The 14,734-nt window shown below is 35.8% G+C and overlaps 1 protein-coding gene across 1 annotated transcript; it reads right to left on the minus strand.

Moving 5' to 3' along the window:
- Positions 1–1,650: 1,650 nt before the first annotated feature.
- LOC128232142 (notchless protein homolog 1-like) lies at positions 1,651–13,015 on the minus strand. Its single transcript, XM_052945529.1, has 13 exons — positions 12,990–13,015; positions 8,823–8,976; positions 8,390–8,610; positions 7,955–8,111; positions 7,481–7,578; positions 7,180–7,216; positions 6,031–6,186; positions 5,000–5,135; positions 4,756–4,802; positions 2,905–3,107; positions 2,398–2,557; positions 2,003–2,073; positions 1,651–1,731 (listed from the first exon to the last, which is right to left on the minus strand). The coding sequence occupies exons 1-13, from the start codon at positions 12,992–12,994 to the stop codon at positions 1,719–1,721; spliced, it is 1,458 nt and encodes a 485-aa protein (XP_052801489.1). The 5' UTR covers positions 12,995–13,015; the 3' UTR covers positions 1,651–1,718.
- Positions 13,016–14,734: the final 1,719 nt, after the last annotated feature.

A 14,734-nucleotide genomic window follows, 5' to 3' on the forward strand; every position in this document is an offset into this window, starting at 1 on the left:
CAGTATTTTCCGGATTAAAATGAAATAAAAGTGGTAGCCTTAAGTGTAGTGAGGCATTGACAACAGAATATGACAGTGCAACTAGTTATTATCACCGCCGATATGATTGTCTAAATCTTTCTCGTACATCAAGAGCGATGATGTTATGCGTAGATTTACCATTATCAAACCTCTGGTGAGTGACAATGGTCTGAACGGGTTAAGTCCTAGCGAATGTATGTAAAATTTCAATAGCGTTTTATGCACTTTATGTCAAATACTAGATATTTAATCGAAATGATGGAGAACTTCGTGGTTCGTAATGAACTAGACATGTTCAACAATAAGGTTCGCAAGTCACGTTTCTAATGCTGTTTACATATTAATTGAAACCATTTTGTTCATTTTTTTCGGCTTAAAATAAAGCAAGTAATGAAATATCACAATGAATTGATGAATTAACAAACACGACACTCGTCAAATCTTCTGCACTCCCACCAGTAATCACTAATATTTAAAACGTTTAACGCAATTGCATAGCTGCTAAGAATGAGATAATTTCATGAGCGCCTTGGACTGTTACAATACTGTGCGGAGTCAATCCAAATTCGAAAAAAATACACAGACATTAATCCAAGAAATCAGTGTGACCGTAAGAAATCAGCCTTACCGGTAGCAGGCACCTGACAGTGGATTGAGGGTAGGAGGCTGCCAATCAACAGCGACACGTGCAGCAGAACCTGTTTGGCGCTACGCATCGTCTAAAACAGAAGTACCTTGTAAAATCTGATGTTTGGAAATTAATTTTACTGAAACAATCTTAGAAAGCAACATACGCCAATAAACCTTGGAGCAAAAATCACGTTCCATATGAAATTCTTATAAAAGCAATTAGCAAAATAGAAAATTATAACAAAACATACCTATTAAAGTGTAGTTATCCCTCTTAAATGGTGGGTAAGGGGGCTGGTTGTGGTATATATATTGAATTGTCATGATAAAAAATTGTAAAATACGTCAAGAAATACGTTCACCAATCAGAGCTGACCGAATGTAGCCCCGGGGCAGTGGACAGTGAGTAGATGTCATTTCACCCGTAATGAAGTTTCCACCGACCATGACTAGCTTACTCAGCGATTTTGACAGGCAAAAAGATGGTTGTTGTATAATATGACGACAAGGAATTGATTTACTCATACAACAAACCAGTAAATACAACTTCAAACCAGTCATGCATGGTACCGGAACTTGACGTATTACAATGGTAAAATCTAAGAAAAGACGGAAAACTACATGATTGCATTGGCAATTTAAAAAAAATGATTTAACGACTAAGTTTACGGCGAGCTACTGACTATTGTATTTAACGGGCTCCAGTTTGGGCAGACGACAGCTATGGCGACAACACGAACGCAACTAACACATTATAAAGACATGCAGATGACGCAAAGATTTGTAAAATTCAACGAATACACCAAACAATCTATAACTTCCATCATTTGCAAAACTTTGCCACAGAATAACACATTACCTGTCATATTTCAAATCACAGCTTAAACACATACAAAAATGTTGTATTTAGTAGTAATAGAACTACATATCTCGCCATGTATTATGTACAGAAGGTTCATGTTTAACACATTTATTTCACATACAGTACGGACATAAGAGCATTGCATTGATTGTTTTATTCAAAATAATACACAACAATCTTCAACAAGTCAAGCTGCAAGCTACTCTTATTTTCTCCAACTGAAAATAGAAAAAAGCAAAAAAATATATTAAAACGTATTGGCATTTTCTTTAATAGTAAATTAAACTAAATCTTAGAAAGAACTTAGAAAAGAGGGCTTTTATCAAATTAAGTGCAGTAAATATTAAGTATTGTAGTGATTTCAACTTGGGCATTAGCAAAACGAATGTATCATTATGGTATCTCCATCACCGAAGTCGAACATATTTCACCAGAATACTCATATGATAGACAACACCCCAGCAGGTGAGTCGAGGACACTGTACTCACATTTTGAGGACCTTGTCCTTGCCCCCGCTGACCACTCGCTGACCATCTGGACTCCAATCAACCGTGTACACCTACAATTTCAACGGTTTAAAAACCATGAGTCAACCTTCACATTAATCATTTTCAGAGATCCCAAATATATTATAATTTTCAGAGAAAAAAATATTCTTACAGATTTAAAACTCATGAAATAAGAGTTAAAGTGATTTCCCTTTAAATAATAAGTGTATGTCATTTTTTAAATATTTCACTCACGTGTGAGGAATTTATTTTCTATAAATTAGGAAATTTATTGACCACCTACTGTTCATATGTTGACCACTTAGTGAACACACATCATGTTAATTGTGTATTCCACGATAATTGCATTAAGGAATACAAACTTAAAAACCCACCTCATCTGCGTGCCCTGGGAGGTCGTGCAGGAGTTTTTTTGTCTTCAAGTCCCAGACCTTGAGTGTGGAGTCAGAACTCCCGCTACAAAGCAGGCGACTGTCTGCAGACCAGGAAACCTGGTACACACGACTCACATGGCCTCGTAGGGTGGTGATGAATCTGGCAGAAATGTGAATGATGTAGTGAGAAACATTGATTACCTTTCGCGCTAAATAAACGTTATATTACAAGTTTGTTTATTATCATTCCAACTACATTGATCAAGAAGAAATGAAGGTTAGCCTTATATGCAGATTAGGGTTTGGATGTGCAGGCATTAGCATGCCATAGTGTTTGTACATATAGATTAATGGATGCTATAATATAGACATTAACATACTATAACCATTTAGAAGTCCTGAAGAGGTTATGTTTGCTGATAAAGATACATATCATGGTATTTCAGAATCTATATTTTTTTTACCCTAAATAATGCAAGATTTCTGATAAAGCTAAATCTCTCTTACTTGCCAGTTTTACCATCCCAGAGCTTCACAGACTTGTCAAATGATGCGCTAGCAAGAAGTCTTGTGTCTGGAGAGAAGCGGACATCATTGATGAGTTGCATGTGCCCTGTAAGGCGGGCCAACGGCTTCGTCTCTGTCTCTGGAGTCCACATGTACAGAGTGAAGTCATCCGAGCCAGAAACCAGCTTCTCACCACCTATACTCTGAGTAAGAAAGTGATAAGGAATAATACAATTATTGACTAAGTCAAAGGTATAACAATGCACTATGTTCATCAGACTTAAAGTTGCATGGAATGTATTCCATTTTTATAGTTTTTAATCATCTCAGAATTGTTAATGCAATCAAAATAAAGGTGACAACACCAAAGATAAAACTAGACCTCAGCATGAGCTATATACCACTATACAGATTACAGTACATATACAAGTTACATGACAACATGGGCTGCATTCCACTACACAGTACATAAATTATACATGTAACATGACAACATGGGCTACATACCACTTCACTGACTACAGTACATATGACTACAGTACATATGACAACATGGGCTTCATTCCACTTCACTGACTACAGTACATATGACTAGATGGGCTACATACCACTTCACTGACTACAGTACATATGACTACATGGGCTACATACCACTTCACTGACTACAGTACATATGACTAGATGGGCTACATACCACTTCACTGACTACAGTACATATGACTAGATGGGCTACATACCACTTCACTGACTACAGTACATATGACTAGATGGGCTACATACCACTTCACTGACTACAGTACATATGACTACATGGGCTACATACCACTTCACTGACTACAGTACATATGACTAAATGGGCTACATACCACTTCACTGACTACAGTACATATGACTACATGGGCTACATACCACTTCACTGACTACAGTACATATGACTAGATGGGCTACATACCACTTCACTGACTACAGTACATATGACTACATGGGCTACATACCACTTCACTGACTACAGTACATATGACTAGATGGGCTACATACCACTTCACTGACTACAGTACATATGACTAGATGGGCTACATACCACTTCACTGACTACAGTACATATGACTACATGGGCTACATAACACTTCACTGACTACAGTACATATGCATGTACCATGACAGCATAGGCTACATAACACTTCACTGACTTCAGTACATACGCATGTACCATGACAACATGGGCTACATTCCACTTCATTGACTACAGTACATACGCATGTACCATGACAGCATAGGCTACATAACACTTCACTGACTACAGTACATAGGCATGTACCATGACAGCATAGGCTACATTCCACTTCACTGACTACAGTACATACGCATGTACCATGACAGCATAGGCTACATTCCACTTCACTGACTACAGTACATACGCATGTACCATGACAGCATAGGCTACATAACACTTCACTGACTACAGTACATAGGCATGTAACATGAGAGCATAGGCTACATTCCACTTCACTGACTACAGTGCATACGCATGTACCATGACAGCATAGGCTACATTCCACTTCACTGACTACAGTACATACGCATGTACCATGACAGCATAGGCTACATTCCACTTCACTGACTACAGTACATACGCATATACCATGACAGCATAGGCTACATTCCACTTCACTGACTACAGTACATACGCATGTACCATGACAGCATAGGCTACATTCCACTTCACTGACTACAGTACATACGCATATACCATGACAGCATAGGCTACATTCCACTTCACTGACTACAGCTCATTCACATGTACCATGGCAACATGTGCAAATCTTAAATGCTTTGAACCATTTTACTTACAACTGCTTCATCATATCTCTCTTTTGCTTTTTGTTGTAGTTCAGGTCCTAAAGAAAAAAATATAATATTATCATTCAGACAACAACAACAACAATCTTGAACCCCAACTGGTACAGAATACCAGTACATGAAATTGCAACATGAAAGTACAGCTAAATGTTTTACTGCAGTGACACCTTCAACACAGACTTCAATTTCAGAAATCACCATCACCCTTTACTGTGTAAATAAAACCTGTTATTACCTGAGAGTGTTTGTTCTCTGTACACAATCTCTGCCTTGCGAGGATCGAAGGCTCCTGTTCTCATCACGTAGTCTGTGCTCAAGGCCAGAATGTTCACCCAGTGTCCATGGCCCTGCAGTGTTCTACACAACATGCCCTGTAACACGTTGGCAATATTTCTAAAGTCATAAGAGAAAGCATATTAAAATTCTACTTGTAACCCTATATCACAAGACCACTCTCAACCTGGTGGGGCTTGATCCCACAACCTCTAAGATGAGGTGTGGACACCTATGCCACTAAATCACTCTCATCCTTGTTTGGTGTAAACCCACAACATCTTACCTGAAAGGTGGAAATCTATACCACTCTCAACCAGGTGGGCTTTGAACCCACAACCTCTTGGGTGAGAGGTAGACATCTATATCACAAGACCACTTACATCCGGATGAGGCTTCAACCACAATCTCGTAGGTGAGGTGTGGATACATATACAACCAGATCACTCTCACCTTGCTGGTGGCGGAAACCCATAACCTCTCGAGGCAGACACCTACATAGTCCTGCACTTTGGTGCAAATATAGCTAAAATTGTGCAAAAAATGGGAAAAAGAAATAAAATACTATACAGACCAAATAAATCAAAGACTTCGTACGACTTTATCGCATTTTGGCGGCCATATTGTCCGATACTTCCGGGGTCTCATACATTTTGAATTCTGTATGGTAAATAGAACCTATCTGCAAAGTTTCATGCTTTTCCCATGATTTGCACAATTTTTCACCATATTGCAGTACTAATACCACAAGACCACTCTCACCCTTGTGGGGCTAGAACCCACAAGCTCTTGGGTGAATTGTGGGGCACCTATACCACTAAAACCAACTCCCACCCAGGTGGGGATTGAACTCACAACCTCTTGGTTGAGAGGCAGTCACCTATATCACTAGACCACTCAAACCCTGGTTGGGCTTTAACCCAGAACCTCTTGGTTGAGAGGTTGACACCTATACCAGACAAGTTTCTGGAATGTTTCACCAGATGCACTCACATTGTCTCCCTTCCAGACTTTGACGGTTCTGTCCTGTGATGCGGTGTAGATCAGGTCTGTACCTCCCCATTTCACGCATGTCACACTCTGTAGGTGTCCCGATATACACACCATACACTGCGATAATGTCGTATCCCATATACGCACTGTAGCATCCTGGGAAAAGTTATTTCATATTTTTAATCCATTTTATTTTCATAATTATTCAATCATATAATTTATAGAATATTAATGAAAAAAATATCACAAAAAACATCTATAAACAAGAGCTGTCACGTGTGCTCAACTTTTCCTCCGCTTTAAATTTAAGGATTGCAAAGTTTTGGTGAAACATGCACATGGATCACTATAAAATTAGATTACATGCAAAACCATAACCAGTTAAAAATTAAGGTGCAAAATTTGCATTATATGCAAGATAGAGTTATCATACATGATTGTATAAAGTTTCAATGCAATACATGAGTTATTGACTTATATGTGTTTACGTACAAAACCTTTACCAGAATTTCTAAGTCAAATAAGATAGAGGCAAAATTAAATTATATGCAATATAGAGCTATCTTACTTTATCAATTAAGAAGGTTGGATAGTTAGGAGCCCTTGTAGAAAGTTTCAATGCAATACATGATGTATTTGCAGAGATATTGACTTACATGTGGTTAAATGCAAAACCTTAACCAGAATTTCTGAGTCGAATAATAAAGGGCCATAATTTGCATTTAATGCACAATTGAGCTATCTTACTTGGTTATTCAAGTAGGTTGGACTGTTGATTACCATTCTATTAAGTATCATTGCAATACATCCAGTAGTTACTGAGATATTAACCTATGTGTGCTTACATGCGAAACCTTAACCAGCAAAGTTAAATAATGAAGGCATTATTTTCAAATTAGTGTTATCTAACTTTATTAAATGAGTGGGTTGAATAGTTAAGAACACATATCTAAAGTTTTAATGCACTGCATTATTTATTTGCTAAGATAATGACTTGAACGTGCTTACATGCAAAATGTTAACCAAGGTTAGACGTCGACACTAGGGTGAGAAGTAGAGCTCTCCTTATTCTTTGAGCTAAAAATCTGTAACCTATTTTATAAAGGCAAACAATCATATGCAATATAATCATCAGTGTGAAGCACTTACTTTTGATGAACTGGCTAAATATCTACACTCTGGATCTCTGAAAATAAACACAAGGCATGAATAATCTGAGCGTGACATGATCAGGGTTCCAAATACTCGGGAATATACTTAACAATCAACTCAACAAATAAACTTAGCTTGATATGTGCCATTATTTTTAAGAGTTCCATTACACACTGATAATGGTCATCATAATTATGCATTTCACAAGCTTTATAAATTACCTGAACAATTTCTCTAAATAGCAATGGAACAAATAAGCAAAGGATTGCAAGGATTTAGTGCTGAATATGAATCTCACAGATGCAGTGGTTTCCATGCCAACCAGGTGATCCACTGTTTGTGTTGTACCATGGTCTTCCCTATCTGTTTCCCTGTGGACGGCTCCCACACACATACCTACATGTTGAAAAGAACTTTTTATCATAGAAAAAATGTGAATGATAATTGTTTTCAAAATTGTAGTGTATCAGAGATATCAATGACACTACCGGTAATTAAAGAACCATTATTGGAAGCTTATATACTAATGAAACATAATCCTCTGTATATCAGACAATAAATGCCAAATTACCATGCTTTATTATTGTCCATTTAGTGTACTCTTAATAAATGTATAATTGATTTTGACTGTATGTGTATACATCCTTAATATAGTCTAATGCAATAATAAATTTTAAATGTTTTAAAATGCTGTAAAGAAGCTAATAAATGATATGAACAAATCTTTGATGTCGATATCATGTGGGTTTTTTATCAAGGTTCAACAAATTACCTGGCTATTTTTACATCCTGACGCCAATTTTTTCCCATCTGGTGACCATGCAATAGCCAGCACCCAGTGTTTATGTGTGGTACATGTGTACTGAGGGGTCTCTGTGTTCACATCCCAGAACCGAACTGTTGTATCACCTGAACCACTTGCTAAATACCTGAAATAAAACATTGGTTCATGTCAGTTTTTCATTGAAAACATTCATTGTTCTAATTTTTGTAAGATAGTGTATTTATACATTTATTTCTCCAGGACACTCGTCCCAATGTTTGTATCACACCAACTTAAGGTCAAGGTCAAAATATATGGTCCAGAGATTCAGCCTTGTATTTTTTGTGTCTATTCTATATATCCACACCTAAATAATGAAATGATGTAGCATATTATGTTTGTTACAATGCATCAGAATATCAGCTCACTCAAAAATTCACTAACCTGCCATCAGGACTAAACTGTGCAGCGATGACAGCCTCAGCGTGGCCTGGTATGGAACTAGTACATCTGGTCACTGCCCTCACCCGGAACACAGCCTGTGGTTGGTAGACGATGTCCAACACATCCTCTGAACTCTCAAGTCTCTTCTCGTCCAATGTCTTCTCAAGGCTTTCGGTTATTTCCTTGTCTTCCACAAAGAAGGAATATGGAACCTTTTCTTCCTGCCATACAATAATATTTGCCATCTTATATATAATAATATACATGAACAGTTTCAGAAAATAACCTTAAAAGAACAAATATTAGTATCGCTCTAAAATATATGTGACATTAATTTTGTAAAAGCAAATTGTATATATTAATGCATCAACAAAGACAAGTTTTTTCCTTCTTTTTGGGGGATATGAGGGCAATCACAGAATACTAGAAGTACCTTTTGCAGGAGGGCATTGCAGATGAGCTGTAATTTGTCAACTGTGATGTCCACTGGCAGATCGAATGCACTGCCTGTCACTTCACCATTTTCACTCTTAAACTGCGCTAATAGTCTGCGACCAGTCTGGTCCTTGTCTTCATCCCCTTGTGAACTAAAACAAATGGAAACGACATAAATATTTATTTTTTTATTTAATTTGAAAATTATTGTGATTGTCATTTCCTTACTTCTTCAATATGTGGTAACTATTTAAATGATGTGTATGTCATGAACAACTTCATTTTCTGTTTAGCAAGTGTTCCATATCTTAGACTCCTCTATCAAAATATAATTTCAGAAATGAGCAGTTATTGTTAATAAACTATATGTTGGGTTAAAGAATTCAAGTGATTTCATAAAATGGTTTTAAGAAACTCTTCTTTTCAGAATTGATAACATGCATGCATGCCAAGAAAGCCTAGTGGTAGAGCGTTTGCTTCAAAGCAGGAAGTAGGCGTGTCATACCAAAGACGTTAAAAATTGGTTCTCCCTTACATAGTGATAGGCATTAAGGGCATTACTGGGAAATTTGGAGTTCTAGTACTGGTTAAACCCTAGGAAAGTTAACTATCTTCCATGACCATATGCTATACACTATTCTTTAGGAGTTGTATTGATTTTCAATTATGTGATAGGATATGAAAATCCCTGTGCGCTTTTTTCAAATATAGAATGTATGGAAACCCTAAATGTCCACTTCGGGTTATCAATGTTGTGTTGTTTTACATATAAGTCAAATAACTTACTATACAGTATGGTTGCACTAATTAGGACAACATTCTTTTTTATAATAAGTTTAATTGGCAAAATGTTTTACTGAAAAATAGGATGTTCCAAAAAATGTCCATTTCATTACCAGAAAAACTGCCTTTTTCCCAAGACACATTCAAACTCATAATCTGTGTCATTATTTTTAAAATTGGTTATACATATCTTAAAAGCACTTACCAAAGAATGGTGTCCAATAGAATTTCATCCTAGTCATAATGCAATACATGAAAATAAACTCCAAATGACCACTTATGTACATGTTGATGCCATGTTTGTCATTGATCTCTATGTAAACAGACAGTGAGAAACAGTTACCTTTTATTGAGCATCTGTACTTTTGTAGAGAAACTTTGCCTGGACAAGATTCTTTGGCATTTGCAGTTTATATATGTGTAACCATTTTAAGAACACTTCATTAAACATCAAGTTTGAATGTTCTTATATAGACATGCACTCTGTTTATTTCCACAATTTAAGTGCTGCTTTAACTATGAACATAAGTTATATATTGTCAGCATCATGTTTAAAATCGTCAGTGTTGATGCTCTGCTTTTTCTGTAACTGTCATTCATGTATTTTCTTGGTAAATCTAATACCACGTGTAATAAAACCCCTTAAAAGGACTAGACACCACATGTCAAAATTGCAAGAATACAAAGAAAATTGTCCAAAACCTTCATAAAATTGATACCATTGTGTACAATGCATTGAATCTTACTTACTTACTTACACATGTATCTTTCCCAGCTTTTGGGCATTGTTCTAATTCTAAATTTGCTAGGATTGTTTACCACATAAAGTCAAGTAAGTTTAAAAACAACGTCGGTATATTTATCTGTACTCAACACGTGACTTTCACATGCTTCATGGCTTTGCAGAAGAACTGAAGATGCTATGAAGAGGAAGACTACTGTGAAACAACATAGACACAGAGCCTGACAGATCAACATTGGTGATGAAATGATGGATGAAAACTTTTGAAAGATGTTAACTCTGCTGAAAATGATATCGAGCTGGTAAACGCTCATTGACAGTAAAGTGTCTGAAACGATAACATGACTTGCAAGGTGTTAAAACACATTCTGCGCTATTTTAAACTGGGAAACCATTATGTGCTTTTTCTTAATGGGGAAACTCAGTTGAGACAGCAGCATGATTGTTGCGTTTATTGTTTCAATTATGTAAAATTATGTATTAACAGCCTCATACTAGCTTGCATTGACAATACTAGGCTTGATGCGGGGAAATACTGTATTTCAGGGTTCGAATTTAACTTTGAGGAGCACTCGCAAAATGAAAAATCAACTTGCAATTTTATTATTTGCTTTATTCCCTTATAATATTGTCTAATTAAAGTAGAAATTTACACTTAAGACATATTATGAATATTAAAAAGTATCAATCTTGAGTAACTCGGCTACTAGAACTTGTTGATGGCTAATTCTTTTTGGGGGGTACTGAAAGACTCATCAGATGCTGGCCGCTTTTTGGTAACAAAGCTGTCCAATAATTTGACATTGTTCACTTTGTATATTTACCCTCGCCATCGGGTAATACCCATTACACAAGCACGCTACAGATTTAATTCAGTCTACAAGTATTAAAAACAATATAACATTATAAATTTCAAATAAATAAAAGTAACAGTAAAAGTAGCGTGGATGCTTTGGACCATGAAATATATCGATCGACGAAGTCTATTCACTTTGACAGTTGGGCGGAAATATATTCAAAGGTTGATGGGGTTTTCATATTGTGCGAGAAAGCGCTAAATTTAGCCAATGATTGAGCTCGGTGATTATGTCATTTGTATTCACTTTGTATTATGCACGCCTCGGAGCATCCCGGAAAGATACGAGATAAATCTCCGCCTTTTCTGTATTTGTTCTTTTTTTGAAAACTTACTAGATTGACTCCGTACTGTCTTCTTTATACTGGTAGTGTAAACATGCCACTAATAGGCTGTTTACACTAGACTATGTAGAGAAATTAAGTTCATGTTCATTCCACCCTCCTTTTAACATTTTGTGGTCTAGAAAAGGCAACTCGCAGAATTTTATAAGCTTGAATAAAAGTTACTCGCAATTTGCAAATGTCGCTCGCATTTTGCGAGTATGCGAGTCTAAATTCGAACCCTGTATTTGCCAATTTTTGGACCATATCAGGTGTCTAGTCCAAATAATTGTACATTTACGGAATTTTTTTACGTTTTTTGATATGGCAAATCCTTCACGTACAAATTGTTTAGTATCAAAAGTGGGTAGTTATTCCGTTGGGATTCAGGGTTAAAGCATTTAACATCTAAAAAATATCATAAAAACAAGAAATATAACCAGATTATGTTATTTTATATCAGTTCGATACATAAAAATGTCATATCCTACGAATAATTATGAGTATGACGTGTTTTTTTCATTTCTTGCTGTCAAAACATAGCGATATATACATGAAGGGCACCTGCAAGGCTTCAGGACACAATTTTTAATCAATTGGAACATTTTGGCCATGGCCGAGTGGTTACGATAGTATTTACGAGGTCTATCTCGAAGCTTGTCTGAGGTGGCCGAGTTATTACCATTGGGTCGAGTTGTTCCACTTGGCATAATTGTTGTCTGTGTCAGTCAACTTTCATTTTGTTGGAAAGGTAAATAATGTGTTTTAATACATTAAATGCTTGTTTTGTGCAAAATAACTTTTCACTTACATGATCAAATATGAATATAAACCTTAATGATCAATTTAAACCATAAAATACTTCACTTAATACAATTTCAATATTTTTCAAAACACCCCAGGTTTTTGCACAAACCCGTTTAGACTTTAGGGAGTGGAAGAATCCCGTATATCATGTCTATAATTTTAGACTAATCAGGTGTCTTGTTTCTTTTAAGTAGGCTTCAGCAAATATCTCAAAATCAACATCATTTTAAAGGGTTTGACATTAAGGAATATAGAAAGTTGAAAGAAAATCGTTTACTAAATCATAAAACTTTACAAGTTTATAAAAAAAAGCAACATGCATTTTAGTAAGTGCCTAAAATGTCAGCGCAGGAAAACCGAATGGAATGGAAGTTGATAGTCAAAGTAATCGAGCATGGCTTCAACCCGTTTTCGGTCCGACACAGTAAAAGTTAAACACCGAAACGACTTCTGATGATCTCAATGTCCGAACTTTCCATCCGAAATACTGATATGCTTGACAAAAACAAATGTAGTTTTACCACAGTCTTCATATAAAATGTAAAATATTTTGGACAAATCAACAGAATGTGTTTTGATACAAACTATGTATTATATTTTCCCTCTTGTCAAATAGGATAAAGCCCAGATAATGTTTGACATAACTTTGTTTACCTCATTTCACGTGTTTCCTGTTTATATGTAGCACACAACAGTTTTCAAAACCCATCGCTCTTAAAAACTCCTACGCATTAACTTCCCTTTACATGAACCCGCAACAAACGTCAAGTTAACATTTTAAAGAAATTTTGCGTTATATACGAACACCAGGCCTTTGGCTTTGCTTCTCGAAAATACTTCTGTAATTACTCAACTCATTTTACCTCTTCCTTGGGCGGATCCAGGATTTGGTGTTAAAGTGGGCGTAACTTGACTTGCACCCCTCCGGGTCACCTCCCACTGAACTCAAAATTAAATTGTCGGCAAGGGGTCTTTGGAGGTACTTATGCAATAACTTTCTACAGTTTCTAGTCCGAAATTGTACATATTGGGCATATTTTATCACTTTTTTCTCCAATAATTAAATAAATGGTACACTGAGACAATTTAAGGGGGGTATCTGCCAGTGTCTTTAAGGTCTAGCATGATTCAAAATATTAGAAAAAAGTTTGCTCTTTCCAAAAAAAAAAAAGGTGTCTTAACTCTGTTAGAATTATATACTATCAAAAATTATATTGATACAGATTTTTGGTAAAAATTCAAACATGATTGTTCAAGATTTGAAAAAGTGTACTTAAGTTTTTTTTTTAATTCAATGGCCTTATATTTATAGGATGTTAACACACACAATTTGGTTAAAATATTAGGAAGCAATGAACATTACCAAAATATGAAAGATGCAGAATATGTTTCCTTTCCATTGGCAATATACACAGAATTAAATAATGTACTTAATTTCGAGAAACTGAGGCAAAAATAATTTGATATTATTTTTTTCAACATGCTATTTTATTTAAGCATGGCATGGCGTTTATTTCTAGTATGTCTTTGCTTTTATCTTATCAATATAACAATACTTCACAAATCGTGACGCATCTGGTGGTGTTGAACCAATGACCTCTCAATCTGCAGGCATCAATATAAAAGCTAGCTGAAAAGTGAGACAGAATACGTGCTGCTCTATACATATATAAAAACCCAATTACACTTCACTCACCATTTTAAAATTTGTCTTCCACATACATGCCATATCCCCCGGCGGGGGGGGGGGGAATCCCCCGAAATTTCGATCCATCCCCCGGTCTCCCGGCGGGAGATAAAAATCCCCCGGAATTAATTTTTTTTTTTTTTTTTTTTAGAAATTTTACATCAGGCAATAATGACAAAGTGAAACCACAGTATGTGAGTGTAACTAATTGTACAAATCCACAAGGGTGAAATGCCAAAAGGAAACTTTTACAACAAGTGATCAATTACTTTGTAGTAATTATCAAAGGCAAAGAAATATTACTATTTTGGAAGGAAAAAATTAATAATATTAATTCTATTTTCTTATTGTCTGAAAGTCATCAAAGCTGATAGAATTAAGCACAATTTTCTAAAAGGCTTTGGAGGAAGGTAAATTTAATTTAATTGTCTCGAAAACATATTTTTCCAATGACATATTTTGCGCAAACCAAATTGATAGTGTCCCTGGATGACCTTATTTTGGAAGTGATAGCAATGAAATGTATGCATTAAGTTCAGTTTTGCAAACACATTCCATTATGATCATGACCTCGGACTTCCTTTCTTGTTTTTCAAACAACAGTAATGAAATTCTTAATATGTCTACAGTCTTGCGAAAAAATTATATTTCTAACCTTGTATGACCTTGACCATTTTTTATGCCAAATTTTGGAATTAGACATATTAGTGGT

This window comes from Mya arenaria, chromosome 4 (assembly GCF_026914265.1).
Source record: "Mya arenaria isolate MELC-2E11 chromosome 4, ASM2691426v1".
Lineage (NCBI taxonomy): Eukaryota > Metazoa > Mollusca > Bivalvia > Myida > Myidae > Mya > Mya arenaria.